The 19,596-nt window shown below is 43.2% G+C and overlaps 1 protein-coding gene across 2 annotated transcripts in view; it reads right to left on the reverse strand.

The window, feature by feature from the left end:
- Window positions 1-19,157, reverse strand: part of SMOC1 (SPARC related modular calcium binding 1) — a 127,839-nt gene extending 108,682 nt beyond the window's left edge. For both annotated transcript variants that reach the window (XM_058806822.1, XM_058806821.1), the window contains exon 1: window positions 18,987-19,157. In XM_058806822.1, the coding sequence (XP_058662805.1) occupies window positions 18,987-19,091 (105 nt within the window). In that variant the 5' untranslated portion in view covers window positions 19,092-19,157. The remainder of the gene's footprint in view (window positions 1-18,986) is intronic.
- Between the last annotated feature and the right edge of the window lie 439 nt (window positions 19,158-19,596).

The following is a 19,596-nucleotide window of genomic DNA, read 5'->3' on the forward strand; positions in this document are numbered from 1 at the left end:
TGCATAACCCAATCTTTGTTCATTGAGTACTATCTTCCACTAGCTTTTTTGAGTTACTTCCAGAGGTAATTTTTCAATATCCAGTTCAAAGCACTTTATAACTAAGCATGCAAGAAGGCCATCACTGAGTTACCCTATCAGTATGCACACCAATGCCTACACCTCTAAATGGCACAAATGGTCAATTAATTATATTATTGGTCAGGCGGACTATTCAAGTGGAATTAAAGCATCTAATTAACTTTCACCAACAGCATGCTGAATGAATGTTGAACTAATACATCATTACTAGAAGCCACAGAAAATTTAAAGATTAGATTTAAAAGCAGAGTCTCACAAGCAGTTCTGATCTTGGAAAGTCATGGCACATACCAGTTTTTCTTCTTGGTAGTAAGCAAGTAGAGACAGCCAATTATGCAACCAAACACGTTTTAACCTTCTATAGCCACACAAACACTGAATATCCTAAGTTTTGTTCTTCAAAAGACCAAGAAAGTGTTAGAGAGCACACAGGCAACAGTATTCAAAGCTAAACAGTTCCTTTAGGAGATTAACCTAAAGGTTAGAAGAGTACACCTGTAGCTAACTTGAACATACAGACCAAGTTCCTGAGTCTGCACAGTATTCCATGGTACTGTAAATACAGTGATGTGCATTTTATCTACATGGTTTGAGGTAAAACAGGTTTTACCACACCACTGATGCAGTCCCACACTCTGTGATTCTGGAATTCTGTCTTGGCTGGCTTTCCATTTTACCATCTAAGTTTACCATCTGATTCTTTGCTCAAACCTCCAGACTCTTAGAGAAGGGAATGCTGCCACACTTCCACAGTGGGCTCCTCTCAGAAAGGCTTTATTCTCAGACTAAAAAGGTGTGAGTACCCCCAGATCTTGCTTGTGGATGGCATCCCATAATATTTATTAATTCAGCTTGGGAAGTGCTTCCTGGATGATTTCCATTGCTCCTCCTCCCATCTCTCTCACACACCGGAGCACAGCTGTGTGCTCAGCACATCCCTCCAGCTCCCTCGTGGTGCCCAGCAGCAGGCCCGAGGCTGGGTCACAAGGCAGCCATTCCCTGCCCAGCCAGGGCCACGAGAGGGCAGGATGCTGGGCAAGGGACACACCTGGCCCTTTGCTTCTTAGGGAACTCACACTTCCCTATCAGCTCCCTCTCCGCAGGGATCACGTCATCATTGGATGCTCGTGCCTACAACCACATGAAAAACATCTTATGGTTATCATAACTGCCCCCATGCAAGATTTCAGCCTTTAGCTTACATCAGCCAATTCACCTAATCAAGCCAGAAATCACATCAACCTACCTATTCCCACCCTGACACACTGCTGTGTACATTGGTCAAGTTTTTGCCATCACATTTCAAGTCCCTTGGTAATTTACACAGCAGAAAGGATTTCTGAGCATTCTCTGCCTCATATGCAGAGAGCAACAATCTCTTGTTTCCTTCCGGGCTAAATTCAACTTTGCTACAAATTCCAGATCTACTTCCCTCGTTTCCATCAAGGGCCTTGTTCACGCTTGCAGACAATATTTTAACATACTATGTTTACAGACACCCACGACAGATTTCCACTTTCCCATGCTGCAAACCTAAACAAGAAGAACTGAAGGCAATTGACAATCCGGCATTCATATTTAACAAGCAACAGGTGAACAGAGATGTCCTGCACTCACCAGAATCATCTCAATATTCTACTTTACAGAAGTACTTAAATACTTGACAATGGAAAATAAAAAGCAGCTGTCAAAATCTTTGCACAGGTTGCTCATAGGACTTAATAGCAGAGAGAATGTAGATGTTAAGAGCCTAAATTAATAGCATGCCCTAGCTAGGCTAGATCTAGTTCATCACACCTGAGGGCTTGGTTTCCTTTCCCTATTCAGACAAAGACTTTTCAGAATACATATAGGGCCAAAGCCATCCACCAACACCTCTTGAAAATTCAGATCCTAGTGCACTGTGGATAATTCTTCCATGTTCTGAGGAGCCACATCATCCCCTCAAGTGCTGCTCCACATTCAATTTGAAACCAGCTTGCCCAGGGCAGCACACAGCCATTTCATAACCAGTGTGATACAATCCCAGGCGCAGTTCATTAGGTGGAAATACAATATGACCAGGTATGCCAGTTCAAAGCATCTCCAGGTCATAACCAGCTTCATTAAGTCCAGGCAATAGCCTTATCAGATCATAGATATGTCTTGTACAGCTGCTGGCAAAGGTGGGCATCCTTGCAGAGTTCAAAAGTACATGTAAACAATCTGGATCTATCCACCAACCACTATACTAGGTTTGCAGGGAAAACTTCCAAACAAGTGGCAGGATAAAACTAATTATAATGCCAAGGTTGGGACATAAGAGCCATCCCAGATCTCTGCTGGAGAGATGGAGAGTTTTCTTCTAGAAGATAAACTCTTGTAGGTAGCCCTGTGTTCAATTAGACCTACACTAGGTGCAGCACAGATAAGAAGTTCTGCCAGCACAGGACACCAGCAAAGTGTGGCTGTGATGAAAGTAGAGTCTCCAACTAAAGTCAGCCAAGACACCCTTAACTAGTCTCACATTGCACTGGTCTTCATCACTGCACGTTAGCAAAGAAATCTGCTCTTGCTTTGAGACATAGACCCTATTCATGGGGAAGGGGGGATAAATCCTCTCTATTCAAAAAGTTCCACACAGAGCCTTAGCCTACTCCAAAAGATTAAATAAATAGTTTGTCTTACACTTCGTTGGAGGTAAAGTTACTTCTCATGCATGTAACATTTGGCTGGAACATCATAACAGAACACTGCAACTTTTAACAAACCTAGGCAGACTAGGGGTCTACTGTGATTTTAGTAGATATTAACATTTGTTCCTTTCCTTAGCTGTCAACTCATGGTGAGTGCACACAAGTTCTTCTTTCTCAAAGGAGCCAGCATGAAGAACATTGTATTACGAACAACAAAAAAAAAAGTTGGAACTCATTACTCTGTACGGAGGGTAAGAAGCATAGCTATAGCAGTATAGCCCCTAAGAGCACAGGAAAGGAAAGCAATGCTTTATCTTTAACTTGCAGCAGAACATCAGAGCTGTAAATTCTTTTTTCCCAGGAGTTATATAACAGGACAACATTAAAGTTCATAAATAGCACTTCCAGGCTTCAGCCGGCGCACTTAACAGCTCCTAAGTGACCACTGCCTCTTGCTTAGAGCCAAATACCAGGTACTATCACTGAACCAACACCTCTAATCCAGTGATGTACAAGCATATGGATGGTGGGATAAGTTAATAAGCTAGTCTTTGAGAACAACGAGGAAACATTGGGTTTCTGAAACAGGAGAAATGCACCTACTGTCACTAAGCTGAGAGTCCAGTCTCCCAAAGATAACAGCTGCAAGCAGCCATGGAATTTTTAATTATTGTGCTTTTAGAAGCTATTTCAAAGGTTAACTTTACTTAATTCACTAGTATGTGGCACAGAAGGAACACCTGAAGCACCTTCCAAGTGTTTTAAATTGCCTGATATCTAGAGGTGCTAACTAAGCCAGCAGAAACAAAGAGCCCATTTTCAGCATGGTCCATCCCTAAAGCCAGCACAGGCTACCTGTCAGCAACTGCAGTATCATAATGAGAGCGCTGCACTCTAAAAGCTGCTCCACTTCCACAATATGTCAACACTTCAACCAGGAGGCCAGAGCTGCCTAGACCACCTTCAGTAGCTGTTCTTCATCCAGACTTGACCACCAAGGCAAGTGACTAAATCAAACTCCAGCCTCACAACCGGAAGACAAAGTTGGTCAGTCCAGCCACAGCTGTTGTCTGACTGTATCTCACAGCAGGCCAAAGCAACATATTCAACACATGGCCAGGGATCAGAAAACATGCCTGGACATGAGCTTGGAAACACAGACCACAGAACGGATGCAGCATAAATGATGGTTTATGAACAGAAAACCAGCTTGGAAGCAGGAGGCTGTTACAGCTTGAGAGTACCCAACTAAACTTGTTGCCTGTTGCACTTAAATGCTAACAATCTTAACTCAAATAGTGGCACCTCAATATCTAGGATAATTTTTTTTTATTACTACATTTTACTTAAAGTTTGTACTTTTCACTACATCCTGCTAAAAGGACTCACATAATGCAAGTAAAGTAATAGTTTCATTAGTGCTTTAAAGTGTAAGGTCAGTGTTTGTGAATTACTACAGTGGTTTAGTCTTCATGGGACTTTGAGAAACTATTTGGTAAAGGCTTAAACCCTCAGATTAAAATGCTAGAAGTTGTCAGATTCCAGAAACTTATAAACATTTATTCCTATCCTGTTTGGAGATTGTTGGTGACCAAAATTACTAGCTTCTATAAGTTTCCCAGGTCAAAGTGTGTCAGGAGATACAATATTTGGCAGTCCTTTTTCAGAATTATTGACTACCAGGACCAGTTATAGCACTTACATTAACAGTGTGATCTCTTCCCCCTTCAAATGGCTAAGATGCAAAGCCAGTCCCTACCTTTGGATGTGACAGCCCTGCCATATCAAAATGTTCAGAGGCTCTTCATGGAGCCAGAAATGAATAGCATGCAGGTACTTGAATTCATGTAGGATTTAGCACTCAACTCACTGCCAGAGAACCTGCATCTATATGCCATGATCTGAAACATCTATAATGTGTAGAAGCTAGAACTTCAAGGTGATCAGGCTTTCCCTTTCCTTACTATGAAAGTCACCCCCATGCCTGCAAAGCAGCTGTTTACCAATTGTACAGAACTGCACTGCTCTGCAGGTAAAGGCATTCATATGGAAAAACACAGATTAACACAATTAGCCTGAAATCTACATTCATATGGGAACAGAACTTGAAAGTACTCAGTCAATTTGAGGCTACATCCTAAAAAATTAAAAGCACAGACTAGAACTTAGACTAGACAACATCTTCTCTGATATGGCTTAGGTGTACTGTCACCTGTCACAGAAAAACCACATGGAGCCTCTCCTAGACACACTGTCCTGATAAGGACTGAAGCAGGTGACTTTAAGACATAACCAGTTTGACTGATGTGTGAACTCCAAGTTGGTGGTACTTTCAGAAGCAAAACTATTGCTAACTCTGCTGGGAGCTTTGCAATCCAAGGCAGCATTGCAGAAGCAGCAATGTTGACTCACAGTGTAAAGCCTTGTCTGACCACCTGTATTGGGTTTACATGGCAAAGTTTTGGTAGCAGCTGCAGAGGTGGTCTCCCTGAGAAGACAGGGGGTGCCCTGTGCTGGACAGAGCTGGTTCCATACCACACCCACCACAGGCCAAAGAGCAGTCCATTAGCCAGGCTGACAGTGCCTCCGAGAGCAAACCTAAAGGGCAAAATGTCACATGGCATGGGAAGCAGGCGGGAAGTGAGAAGCCACAGCCCAACCAAGATCAGTGAAGGAGTCTTTGATACCAAAGTAGAGATTCCCCTGCAGCCCACAGAAAAAACACGGAGGAGCAGGTATTGCCCTGCAGCCCCTGGGAAAGATGCCACAGCACAGCAGGTCAGTATTTTCTGAAAGAAAGCTGCACCCCATGGAGAGGCCATGATGGAGCAGATGCTTTCTAGAAGATTGAAGTCACTAAGTAAAACTCATGCTGGAGCATAGGAAGAAGTGAGGAGGGGTCTGGCAGCTGGGCAAGGTCAACCAACCACACAAGCAATGACAAAAGCAGAAACATTTCCAGTTTGCAGATTCTAGGAACATTCCTCATACTCCAGCCAAGAACAATCCATGCTGTTTGGTCCTGTAGATAACTTGGTGCTTGCTAGTCATTAGAGGTACTGTAGTATCAGTGAGGCTTAAGAAATACAGGGATGGTCTGAAATCTAGAAAGGCAGCTTTCCCTGGCGTAAGTGAATAAACCAGTAAATAAATCAACCAAGTGAAGAAGAGGAAATTAAGTGAATGCAAGTGATTAATTACAATTCTGTTTCATTTTGTCGCTTTCTGACACCAACTCAGATTTTGAGCTCTCCCGTCTTTCCGGAACTGTTGAACTTTTCTAGCCCAAGAGCTTATATTGCAATAACCAAAGCGGATTACAAGCTTCAACTGAGATAGACATTTGCCAGATAGTAATTCAGCCCTTCACAATTGTCTCCTTAGTATCTTGTAGCATTTGTTGAATCAGTGCCATTTGAGATTTAAAGTGGGGCGACTTTGTAATCTCACTCAATTTCCACAAAAACTTTCCCCAAACAGGAATCACATTTGAAGAGAAGCCTCCAACAAAATCAAGCTCACTGTCTGAAACCAGTAAACCCAACTAAAATTGTTCAAGCTGAGCAGACTCTGCATACAGCACTAGATAGAACATAGATGTTACCCTAGAGTACATCTAGAAGTACTTCCCAAGAGTCAGCTGTACATTCTAATAATCCCCAGCTGAGAACAAGACGTCACAGGCTACCATCAACTTCCTCCCCAATGAATACCTAAGACAGGGGCATGTCACTCCCTAAAGTAAGGGGAAACTTCATAGTGCTTTTCCTTCACTTCAGGGATGTGAAGCTCTAAGCCAAGTATTCAAGATGAACAAGAAGCCAGGGCAGCAGCTTGGTAAGAGTTTCAGTTAAAGAGTGGATACTGCAGCAGCTGCTTCATCAGAAAAAACAAGGTCAGAGCTGGGGAAAGTAAGAGGAAGTACTCCCTGCACTTTGCATAAGAAACGCTTCCTCAAACTCTGTCCCTTTCCTATTTTAAGAGGTTTCCTCTATTCAAATCCATCAAATCTTGATTGCAATTTAGTGCAATAGGTCATCAACTAAATAGGCTTCATCAGTGTCAGCATTTATAAATGCTGTCATCACTTAGTATCTTGTTGAATCCAGTTGTGACTACATTCAGATGTTTTGTGTAAACAATGCCTAGCACTGGTGTCAATCACTTCACAATAAAACAGATGCCAAGAGAGTCTTGTATTTTTAAATCAACATCTGCTAGTGAAACAAAAGCCACTAGCAAGTCCCACTAAAGCAATTTCAGATAAGTACAATTCTACCCATCTGAACACTGGCATGAGATTTAACAAGATTATCTCTTCTCATTTGATCCTAATTGGTTGCCTTAGGAAATGCATGGATATGCGTGAACATCAGTCTGCCATACAGTGAAGAACTGACATGCTTGGCTTAGGCTGTTTGTGGTAACCCCTAGGTTTGCTTTCTAATAAATACTAACCAGAGACAAGCCAAAGATAACACCCTATTTTGTCCTCTTAATCTGAGGTGACCTCATCATGTCTATAATCAGCCTTCTGGCACTTCCTGAATACAAGTGCTTATATTCTCCACAGTTTCATGAAAGGTAAAGACAAAGAAAGAAGTGAAAGTAATTTTTAGCTTTTGCTCTGACATGCCACACTTAATCATTGCCCTGAAAGGTTGGTTATAGCTTTATAAGTGAGTTTATCAATGCTGAACAACCTGAAGGAAAACATGTCAAGTGGAATATATGTGCAGTTTAACTTGATTTACTTGCCCCAGTGATTCCAAAGAAAAGCATGAATTCCTGAAATTGGACACACCTTTACCAGGAGGAAGGCTTCAGGCACAATTCAGCAAAAACTACCAAGTTCAGAATTGTTCTCCCACTCCTGTTGTCCTGCCTGAACAGAGGCACACCCAGGGAGTACATATCTTAAGAGGGAATGAAGCAGATTTGACAGGAGTCTAGACAAAGGAAAAGCTAGTCAGAAGCTATTCTGTAGGTAACACTATTAATGGGCAGGCTAACTTGGAAGTAGTTACAGTAGAAGCTTTCCACTTAAGGTCAGACGTGGAAATTTCCTTAACAAAAGCAATAAAGAGCTAAGAGTTGCAGGGGATACCTGAGGTTTTGAAGTTTAACAGCAAGAACAGTTTCTATGGGAAAATACCTACCTTTTTTAAACATGGGGGGAAGAAAGAGCTACGCCTCTGTAGTTCATGATTCTTTGCTACAGAGAAAAACTTGCCTAGAGTTGAAGTTAAGCTTTTTATTTCGGACTGTCACTCACTTAAGAGCACACTATCGCTTGATTTTTTTTAATCAAATCTTTGTCTTCATATTGCATGAGGTTCTACTGCTGAACTCCTCCCCAGTTCTGGGACTTAAGCAGGGGCCAGGGAAAAAATTCCTCGATTAAGTGAAGCAACTGTGGAAACAAGTTTGGTTTTGTTTGCCAACAGAACTAGAACCAAAACTTGAGGACTTTCAGGTAAATTCTTAGTGTTCCAACAGGAAACTTAGAAACTTAGTTTGCTTATGACATCAGCTATTCAAGCTGGATCTGATTCTCAAATCTTTGGGCTCAAAATGTACTTCTCATACAATTGGGCAAAATCCAGAAACGTTGAGGGACAGTTTTTAGGAATGCTTAAATTTATTCAAGTGTGGTAAATTTTTTCCTCCCACTCAGTTCCAGTTTCAGCACCAAAAAAGCTCCTAGTGTTCTAGAAGATATGCTGTGTTCTTCTTAAGTTAATTACACAGGCAAAACTCAATTTGGAAGTTGGAACTGACTTTTTTTTAATTACTTTCATGCAAGAACCACATACACACAAACCAGGATAGCTTCATCTTCCTAGGATAAAAGCTAACATCTACACATCATATTTGTTTACACACCAAGAGATTTTACAAAACAGTGCAAATGAGTTAGGATGCTTCATCCTATGGGTGTGATCAAATCCAGATTAGAAATCTGCAAAACATACACTGCAGTATGCTAATGATCAACAGCTAGTTTCAGCTCCAATACTGCTGCCAAACCGCTTCAGGTGAAGAAGCACTTTTGTGGTAAAGAAAAGATCAACTTCTCTTCACAACCTAGCTAGTTTGGAGCTCCTTTAGGTATCTATTGTTCACAACAAAAATCCTGAAATTTATACAGCCTCACTGACAACTGAAGAGAAAGAGAAGAAAAGCTGAAGTTTCACACCGATTGCTTTCCACTCCCTGTCCTATTCACCCTTAAGAGACACCCTATTTTAGTAACAAAATGGCAAAAGTTTACCTTTTCCAGTTATTTATAGCTCTATCAGCCACCTTAAATTTAATCCTGATTTTTCAGGATATACATGACTAATAGGTGAGCTGGGAAGCTCAAGAGAGCTCCAACAGTTAGATTTTAACAACTTCACATTTTAAGAAGGGTAGTAACTTAGGTCAAATCCAGCAGAGCACAATTTTTTTGTACTAATACATTTGTTACTTCGGGGGAACTGAGGAGAGAACAAAACCTGACAGCCTTGGAAAACTTAAGTCTTCAACAGCTACAACTAGTAACATCCAGCTTACTTCAAAGACAACTAGACTACCTCGATGTATGAGCCCTTAATTTAGAAAAAGAAAAGCACCACTAAGTTGGAGAATAAAGCAGCTTCTTAGTTCACTGTGAAAAGAACACTCAGCTCCCTGCAAACTCCTGAAGATAAGCACACAAAACAAAAAATTTGGGCTGACATACTTCCCTGTACTTCTAGACAATGGATTGAACAATCATTAATACCCTACCACCAGCAAATTATGTCCAATTTTGTAAAAGTCTGTAGAAATTGAAACTACTACTCCTTCTACAGTTCAAGCTTAAACTGGGAAAATAAAGGGAGCCCAAGAGCAGCTACTGCCATTGAAAGAATGCCCTGACTCCATGAAGCAGAACATCCCTGGCTCTACAGAGTACCTAACAAAATAAAGCCCACAGCAGATAGCTTTGACTTCCAAATGTAGGGGTACAATCCCTGCTCGTAAAAATTCCCTCTGCACCTAAGCAATAATAAAGAAGGAAATACAGCCCATAGACACTGACAAAGTCAGGGGAATGGTAGTATAGCAACCCTGAAAAAAAAATCATTGCAAAATTCTTCCATGTTCACCCGCTTTATGGAAAGCATGAGACATGTCAGGTACCACCACCAGCTGAAGCACTGAGAATCCAAGTGGCTAGAGTTTACTACAACAGCAGGAAGATATGGCAGCACTTACACTCAATCCCTTACCTGACAGGACTCCAAAGACTTGGCTGCAGATACTGGTATTGTTTTTAATTTTAAAAGGTGGATCAAGTTCTTCTAGATTTACATACTTTGAGGTTAAGACGTAGAAAGGGAAAGAAGTCAAGCTAATCTCCAGAACTGTCAAGCAAAAAAACTATTGCATTAACACCACTGATCATTTTACACATACCAGTCTCACAGATTTCTATGTTAAAAGTAATTTGCTTCTACTAAGCCTGAGATGCATACACATTAAAGCTCACATTTCCCTACAAGTTTGGAGTTGATAATACTCTAGTGTTCTGGATGCATACACATTTTTTAAAACTACTTTTGCGCACAGCTTATCTACTTTTGCAACACTTGTCTGCTTACTTTTAAGGGCAAAGGAATAAGCCAAATGCAAAACTCCAGGCAGAAGCCAACAACAGTTACCGCCATTCTGTATGGTAACTAAACCCAAATCAGAAGCAGCTTCTTGGCTCAGACAGAAACCTCTTTATATGGCTAGTATCCACAAACTCCAACTCATTTAATATCCTCCACTTGGAAATTACACCCAAGAGCTTCTGGCTTTTTAGTTCTTAACTTGCACCTAGTTCCACCACGTATTTGTTTAAGCCCAAGTGTAGAATGCATATAAATCTGCTTCAAAGAAATTGGAAGGGAAGTGGTTTGATGTACTAGCTGGAGTAGGTTCTTTAATCTTCACACTACTCAAGGTAGTCTATGCTGCAACAAAAGATTACCATACTACATGTTTCTTACTAGCATGTATATGGTATACACAGAAGCAAGATCTAGAGATAATGTACATCTGGACATTAAAGGATACCACTACCTCTACCAGGTGCTTTCACCTAAGGATGTTTCCTTATCTATTTGATTCCTGGTTCATTCCCCCTCCATACCATATGTGGTCACACTGCTTCTTGTGCAACCCACAACAGCCAGAGAATCTGAGACAGTTACCTTTACATTAAGGCCGTATTGGATTGTTTTAATTTGTTGGAGCATCAAACCCTAAAGTATTAGCTTTACAACTGAAGGATCATGTGATCTTATATTTTGGGTTCTCTATATAATCAAAGAAAAAGTTGTTAATCAACTATTCTGGACTCCATGGAATAATAGAACAAGCTCTATTCCATGCATCACAAGCCTACATATAGCAGCTAAGTTAGTGGAAGTTGCTCATCAAAAGGCAGAATATGGCATCCCTGTGCAATTCAAATGATAATTCTCAGTCATGAAACAGGGAAGAGAAAGCGATGGACAACATTTTCCACATTCCTTCTAGTCTGTGACCCAAGCAGTGGTAACAGAGGACTGATGGCCAAGAGAAACTCTGAAACAGAATCTGCCCACTAAGTGTTTGGAACCTCTCCTCCCTATTTGAGGATCAGCAGTTCCCTCTCGATATGATTCCAACTATCATTAACTGGACCAGTGGCCAAGAAAAACCTTAGAAAAATAAGTTATTTCATCTGCCCTACTTCTCCACCTTTCTTATCCCAACACACCTTCCCTTCCCCTTACTACAACTCGATCAGAGGCTCTCCCATGAGAAAGCCCTCACTTTTTTCAGTCTCTCAACCCCATCTTTAATCAATATCTCAGTGGCACAGAAAGAGCACACTTCTTCCACTCTGAATAGGGTAAAATTACATTATTTTAGTTTGTCACAAGACTCCGAATAGAGAAAAATTCTATTAGGCAAAATTACATTATTTTAGTTTGTCACAAGACTCAGAATAGAGAAAAACTCTATTAGGCAAAGGCTCTTATAGCAGTGAATCAAATTTAACTTCAGACTGACAAGGGCTGCCACATAGCCTACAGAGCCAATGTCAACAGATTCATTGAACAGAATCTCAATAGTCTATGCCTTGCACAGAAAGAATGTTGCACACAAACAGTTAGCTTCCTTCCCCTTAGCCACTTCCAGTGTATGGGGCAAAACAACCCAGTTTACAGAGCCCTGGCACATGCTCTGGGCCTATACTAAAGCAGTGAGCAGTATGGTCCTCTGCAGCAGTTACTCAGGTACAGAGCCCTGCTCACATTCATTCGTTTACTTCATCCAGAGGTAACAGAACTCCAGTGCCAGCCCAGGAGGCGAGTCCAGGTGCCCATGGCAGAGCAAGTTATCTGCCTACACACACCAGTTTCTGTATGACTTCCTCCACCTGCATGAAGACTCTGCCAGCAGCACTGGTGGGTTGCTTGTCTAGGCTTTGCTGCCAGACTATACTTGCCAAAATCCTGAGCCAACCCTTAATGATGCAGTCTCTGTTACTATAGTAACTGGTGTTATTCTCCTATCTCTAGGCTCAGACCTTGGGGGGAAGTACTTAAGTTTGTTCTCATTTCACACCTACCACTCACTTGCCTGCTGCATAGGTACGTGCCACTCCAAATGAAAACCTCTGTCAGCGGGCCCTCAAAAGCAGCTGGCCCAGCCACAAGCCAGTGGGAGGCAAAAATGCACAAAACCAACATGCAGGCACATCCTTCTGAGCAGGCTACAGCTGGGAGACCACCAGTAAAGAGTCTGACAGCCCAGGCAGCTGGAGGCTTACGAGGCCTTCCAGGCCACTGCTCTAAGGACACACTCAGAACAGAAACATCTGAGAGTCACAGAGTGGGTCAGGTTGGGAAGGACCACAGTGGCTCATCTGGTCCCACCTCCCTGCTCAAGCAGGGTCATCTTAGAGCACGTGACACAGGATTGCATCCACGCGGTTCTTGAATATCTCCAGTGAGACACACAGGACATCCTTCCACCAAGGGTGGTCCTTCCACCAAGGGTGTTGTTCTAAGCTGCTTCTGATGCCTTGGCATCATCCAGTCAGGCTCAGGCCAGTCTCCAGGGTACCCTGGAAGTGCCACACTAAAGACTAAAGAGTGAATCCCTCCATAAACCAAAGCGGCTTTGCTCCATCATCACCCACGACACCGCAGGACTGCACTTTCAGCATGAAGGCCTTCTACTCAGACAGCACAGATTTCCCTTGGAGCAGCTCTTGTAGAAAACCATAATAACCATATTTGTCACCTCAATTTTTTAAGAAATAGCATTGGTCAGAGGGCAGGCCCACTATATGAGGGAATGTTTTCCTCACCAAACAAGCAGATGACTCTTTTCTAAAACCCATGAATATTGCTAACATTATCAATATTGTTACTGCAGCATCCCACAGGAGCCCAAGTTGCATCAAGAACCTACTTTAATAAAGAGAAAAAGCATCCAGGATATGAGGCATGAGGCTGGTTTCAAGGTAAGGCCTTATCCTGGGAAAGCTAATCTCAGGCTGAACAGCTGCTGATAGCCTGTATGAGGCCATATACAAAGAACTCTTTTGTATGGTGGGTGGTTTTCACTCTCCTGAATAAAACTTTACACCCTGGTGTGACTAGCTATGCTTTCCTGTTGTTACTCTCCTAAAGCTACAATGCCTCCTCCCCTCAACACAAAAAAAAAAAAAAAAAAAAAAGAGCACAGAGTTGCATTCTTAGTCAGGGTTTTGGTGCCAGAATACTTCTTCCTCATACCTACAAGCAGTAAAGTCATCACACACAGAAAGCTTCACATGGTTCACAGATAAGCTGCTGAACACAAGTTGTGACTGCTCATGTGAGCCAGTCAGAAGAGACAGCCAGCTACATACTACTTCGATCACATCCTGGTAGTTTCTCTGCATAAGCAAACATATCAAATTGACCTCCCACCTTATCCAGAAAGCTCCTGCATGGAATAGATTCACCCACATCAATGGCAGCCTTCCCTGTTAGAGCAAGAACTACACAAACAAGAGCTTCTCACAGTTGAGCACAGGAATCTTAGAGTGCCACCAATGCAATGACAGCAGTGAAGTTTGTAAGCTTCATAGTTCAAGTCAGAACAGCTGCTACTCTGCCAGAGTATCACCTGAGTACCAAAGCAGTAAACTACTCTCACGGCATGCCAAGCTCAGCTTAAGGTCTGCTGTGCCACCAAGTCCCTGGACGGTGTATCAGTACCAGAGAGATCGTGGCAGCTGCCAGGGGACTCTGACAGGAAGCCACCACACTGTCACAAAGGATGCTTAAGTATGACAGTCAGCACAGCAGCCTTCAGGGATCAGCTTTAGTTCCACCTGTATTGCTTCCATGTTTAGCTTTTAACGTTAGCATAAAGCTTATTGTGTAACACTTAACTGCACTGTCAGATGTGCCAGCACCAGAAGAACTGGGATTCACCAGCCAAGTGAGAGACAAATGGGGTTTTGTTTGTTTGGGGTTTTTTTGACATAGTAATGTCACAATTAGTTTGAGATGGCAGGATAAGAACATCTAAGATATTTAAATAGCAGTATTAATATTTTAGAGCTACTACACTACTGAAATGAGTTTACAGTCATCTTACCAATTGCTTCAGGCCATCTGGAAATGAAAGAAGCCAAGAGAGCATCTGCTCTGCACTGTGAAGATTACCTTAGCACACTAGAGCTAGAAACTAGAAAACTAGTCTAAGAAGTTATCATTGTAGGTGTTCCACCAGCTACAGAGCTTGCTGCCACCACCAGCAAAAATACATGAGCAGCTTCTTTTTCTGTACCCAATCTTTTGCTGGCCAGAAATCTTTCATTAACAGCACAGCTCATTAACATGAGTGGGAATATTCTTGTAGCTTATGAAGCTCAGGCAGTTAAAACACCAACTCTAAGACTACAAAAAGCAAGTAAAATCCTACAATATTTTTCTGTTTAAAACAGGGCCTTCTGTTCCAATAGGAACATAATGTTTTAATACTTCTCTACACAAGAATTAATCCTGTTCTTCAACAGAGTTGCATACTGTTTAAAAAACACAAGTTAGAGCAGTTTCTTTAGTACACATAAATGAATTCAGCTGACAATAAAGGTCTCAAAGGAGCAAGGAGAAGGAGAAATAAGCAACATAGCTCCATATATAATTAGAGTTTTCACCTGGGTAAAAAACATCCCTCATCCAACCAAAACAAGCTGTTTGCCATAGAGCAACAAATCTGTTCCATCTCTTTTCTAAAGACTTGCATTTGGGTACTTGTTTTGTCATTAAATTAATCTCTCCAATGGTAAAGAAATCTAAAAGCATTAAAGTGCTTCAGTCACTAGTTACTAGTGTAGACCTTTGCAGTGTAGAATGGCAATTAATCTCAAACAAGAAACAAAATTCAGTCATTGAAAACCTAACATTCATTTTTCTGTTCTAGACCTCCTATGTATGAAGCTCTCTGCCTTATATTCTTATTACACATGCTTGCATAATTTCTTCCCACCATAAAGAACACAAACTCCCTAATTTTGGTATGCATAAAGACACCCGCTTTGTGGAATCCTTCCTGTGAGGCTGCAGTGAACAGAGAGCAGAACATGCTCCTTGTGTCACTCCCGCATAAGCTGCAATGCTGCTGCCTCCTCCCAGAGGGGACAACAAAGCTGCAGGAGCCTTTTCAGCACCTGTTACCAAGATTCTTATTTGGTGTTCTAGCTAGTAGTCAACTGCAGCAGGAAATTCCCAGTGTCTGTGGCACTCCAATTTATGCACTGGAATCTGTTGGTAGCATCACAATTTTGCTATTTACTACCTTCCTTTTTACGGGCACTGAACTGTAAGGTCCTCCCTGGTCTCCAATCAGCATGCCTTTCAGGGGAGGATATGACACATTTCCATGCATGAAATAGGAAGAACGTTAGAGTGACTACCCTGTCCCCTCATCTTTTTGTCCTCTGAAGTCACTGGAGGGGTGCAGGTCCCCAGTCCAAGCCCATCCAAGATGTAGCACATCTTTTGACTGCTGCAGTCTCATTGTGTGCCTTCTGCAAGCATCCACCATTTCTCTGTGCTAGTATTTGTCATTACTGCCACCAACAGTTCTCTGCCATACATGAAGTTCAGAATGGTCAGGAGTTATAATCAGAAAGCAGAGAGCCAATACAGATCTTTCCCTGAGCTAGAAAAAACAAAGGTCACACTTAATTGTCCAGATGGAGGAAAACAAAGCTTTGTGGCACAATCTATTTAATCTGCTATGAAAAAATACTGCTTAAAGGCACCACATGGAAGAGCCAGCCTGGTCAAGCTCCCGATCCTATCACTTTGGGTTCAAGGAGAGGGGAAGAAGCAAGACCTGCTTTGTCCCACACCCCAGATCTCAAGCCAGCAGAGAGAAAGAGGCACACAGGAAGATAAAATGAATAGCAAATAAAGCCTGATTATCTTTTTCCAGAAGGTAGCATCCTTCAAACAGACATTTTTCAAGTATAGTCCCACAATGCTCTTTTGAGCCACAAAAGTAGAAGTGACCAGGTGATTGTGTAACACAGCAGAAGCTTTACTAGAGTCTGTCAAGTAAGGAAACAAGTCACATAGCTGCCTTGTCCTATTTCTAGGACATGATATTAGACTTCCTATGGGGCTTCACTTGGGACAATTGTCAGTAACTCTCATTGGGCAACACCATACCTGCAAGAGCCAGATGTTTCCTACAAGTCACTGACACCAAGCCTAAGGAATTCACATCACTGCTCATAGTTTCACTATAACAAGAAACAGCAAGCTTCATACATCTTTTGAGAGCCAGAAGTTCCCCAACAGACCTGTAGGTACTAGCTGCATTTTTAATTTACCTTGGTATTCAAGTAATTATCCTGAACTCACTTAATCTGAAAGTTTCATCCCTTATTGGCACAAAAGATGTAGATATACCTATTTCTCTTCGATACCTCAAGTTTTTCAAAATTTTCTGCAAATAGTAGCAACCATTCTCTTTTGTTTATGTATTTAGTAACAGTACTGGCTGCCTATCTTACAACACTACAGTAGCAAGAGAAATGCAAGGAGGAAGATCTAGAACTTGATTCAAGCATTATTGCTGGTCATTTGAATTCACTGAGTAGGACTAAAAACTATTGTTCACCTTCAAAAGAGTTTCAGCTTGCAAATATAGTTCTAGCACTTACCATACAGAAAAGAGTGCAAAAGAGCAGGTATCACACTTAGCACTTGAACAAGAGCAGTTCCCCAGACCTGCAGCACTGACACCTGGCCAGGGAGACTTCCTGACAAGAATACACTCTTGATCGCAAGTCCACACAAGAAATACATATTGGTGTAACCTGGTGGTCGTTATTTATGAAATTAATAATAAAGTATTTTTGGTTTTATTGGAACCTAAAGCATGCCACATTTATACTAATGACAGCTTTACTGGCAATGTCGAATCGCTGCAAGAGATGAAGGTCAGGAGCTTATATCAATTAATCTGGTTGCAAGCAAGCAAACCAAACTCCTCACCTTCACATGACACTTTGAGGGGCAAAAATAGAGATTTCATGAGTAAGACATCCTGGAAATATACAGCTTTCCATTTAAGAGCTTGTAAATTAAAACACTAGGTTAAAACTTTAAGGCACATCTTCCAAGAGAAGTACAGATGTTAGTGTTCAGAGCTGATATTCTCCCCAGTCATGAAGGAAGAAATCTCAAAGTCAGTGTACTTACTTCAAGCAAAAAGTAAATCAGTAGTCCTTTGTATTTGGTTTCCCACTTCCCTGAAGTAGCTCCCACTCCAAGATAACATAGCACAGGGAGCAATTAAACTGCCTTGTAAAGTACAGTACAAAAAATGGTACATATGAAAACTGTTTGGTATACAGACTCATTGCACAACATGCACTACCATCAGGATTTTTTTATTTTGTTTCAGTTGCGCTTCATTAAAGCGGTTAGATACTTGTGCTGATGAAGACCCTAGTCACCCAGCCAGACTCTTACTTATCACCTTTAAATTTCTCTCTATTTGAAATCACTCTGATCTTGAGGTTTCTGCTTGATATCAGGTAATAAAGATATATGCATAACCCCCCTGTGTTTCCTGATCTTTTAAAGCAGGTCTCAGTAATTTACAGCACACACCAGTTCTGACTTAGAACTAGTGAGATCAGAACCAACAGTTGCTGTTACACATCTGGCCATAAAAGAGACTGCACAGCTGAACACAACAACATCAGCGCAGCCAGTAGTGTGCTTTCCATAGCTCTGAGAAGCATTTAATAGCCTTCATGGTCAAACACTCCCATTAGTAAAAAAAAATAACATTTCACTCAAGTCCCTTGTTGTTATACTTTGGCCAAGTAGGGATTTCAAAGACTCCTGGTCTTGCCTAACTATGGTCTAAGTTAATTAGGTACTACACTTCAAGCATTTTAGATAGCATTTAGATGTGCAAAAATGTACATGGCCACTGCATCCAACAAGCCTGCAGAGTGGCAAGTTTATTACACTTACCCAGAGCTATGCAGCAGCATTGGCTGAAGAACAGCTACTGTTTTACAGCTTTATAACTGAAAACTCTCACGCTACTCCGTAGTGATGCTGCAGTGGCAACACTCACTCACTGGGAGAACCATATTTAGAAAAATGTTGGGTTCTCCCCCAGAGCAATGTAATAGTTTGGTAAGTGAAATGAACAGCCCCAGCAAGAATCAGGCATTGTCAGATTAAAAAAAAACAGAGCTAGACTCCTACAGGGAGAAACCTGGGCTGAAGGGATCTAGCTTTATTGGAAGGATTCATTTAATCCCTGCTTGAGAACATAAAAAAAGAAAAGTCCTAAAGCTATGTGCTGGAAACAGGGGCTATATTAAATGCAAGTCAAGCAATATAAAAACACAGCCTGCCAACCTCCCCCCTCCCGTGTTTTTCTGCAATAAATACCAACAAGTTAATAACCGGTGTATGAACTTCTCGCATGCAGCCGATACCCGGCTTTCAATAAGCGAGGGAGGCAGGCCCTGGCGAGGGTCTGCGCCCGGGGGTCGCGGGGCCGGGGGCGCTGCCCGGCGGCCGGGGCTCCACCTGCGGCGCTGACAGGGCGCGGGGGCGGCGGGCCGGGGCAGGGCGCTGCAACCTGCCGCGCCAGCTCACTTACCCGGGCCAGCTCACTTACCCGGGGCCCCGTGGCTCGGTGGCTGCGAGCCGGCGGCAGATGCACCAGCAGCAGCGCCAGCAGGAACGGGCGAGCCCCCGCGCTGCGCCAGGCCCGCGGCATCATCGTCCCTCGGGGCGGCGCGGCTCTGCGGCCACCAGAGGCGGCTGTCCGGGGCGGTGCGGCGGCGCCGGTCCCGCAGCAGCAGGTTCCCCGCCTCAGCCATGGGGATGCCCGTTATAAAGCCGCGGCGGGGCGGGGCCGGCCGGCACTGACCGCGCCGTGCGCCTATCGCCGTGCGGCCGCCGCCAATGGCGGGGCCGCACCGCCTCTCGCCCGGCCCCTCGCCACCGGGCGGGCGGCGGAGGGCGCGGGGCGGGCGGCGTCCCAGTGCCCGCGGTGGCACCTGGAGATCCCGGCGGCACCTGGAGCCCGCGGCGGCCGGGCGTGTGTGCGGGTGCCGGGCAGCCCCGGCGGGCCGCGGGATACGGCCGGCCAGCGCGACGAGCACTCCCCGCGGGGCTGCCGGGCTGCGCCCCCCGCCCCAAAGCCGTGCAGGGCATAGCCGGCGCCAGCCCCGGGCGGGGGCAGTGACAGCTGAGCCTTGCAGGCGGGCCGGCCTAGCGAGCAA

This window comes from Ammospiza caudacuta, chromosome 6 (assembly GCF_027887145.1).
Source record: "Ammospiza caudacuta isolate bAmmCau1 chromosome 6, bAmmCau1.pri, whole genome shotgun sequence".
NCBI lineage: Eukaryota > Metazoa > Chordata > Aves > Passeriformes > Passerellidae > Ammospiza > Ammospiza caudacuta.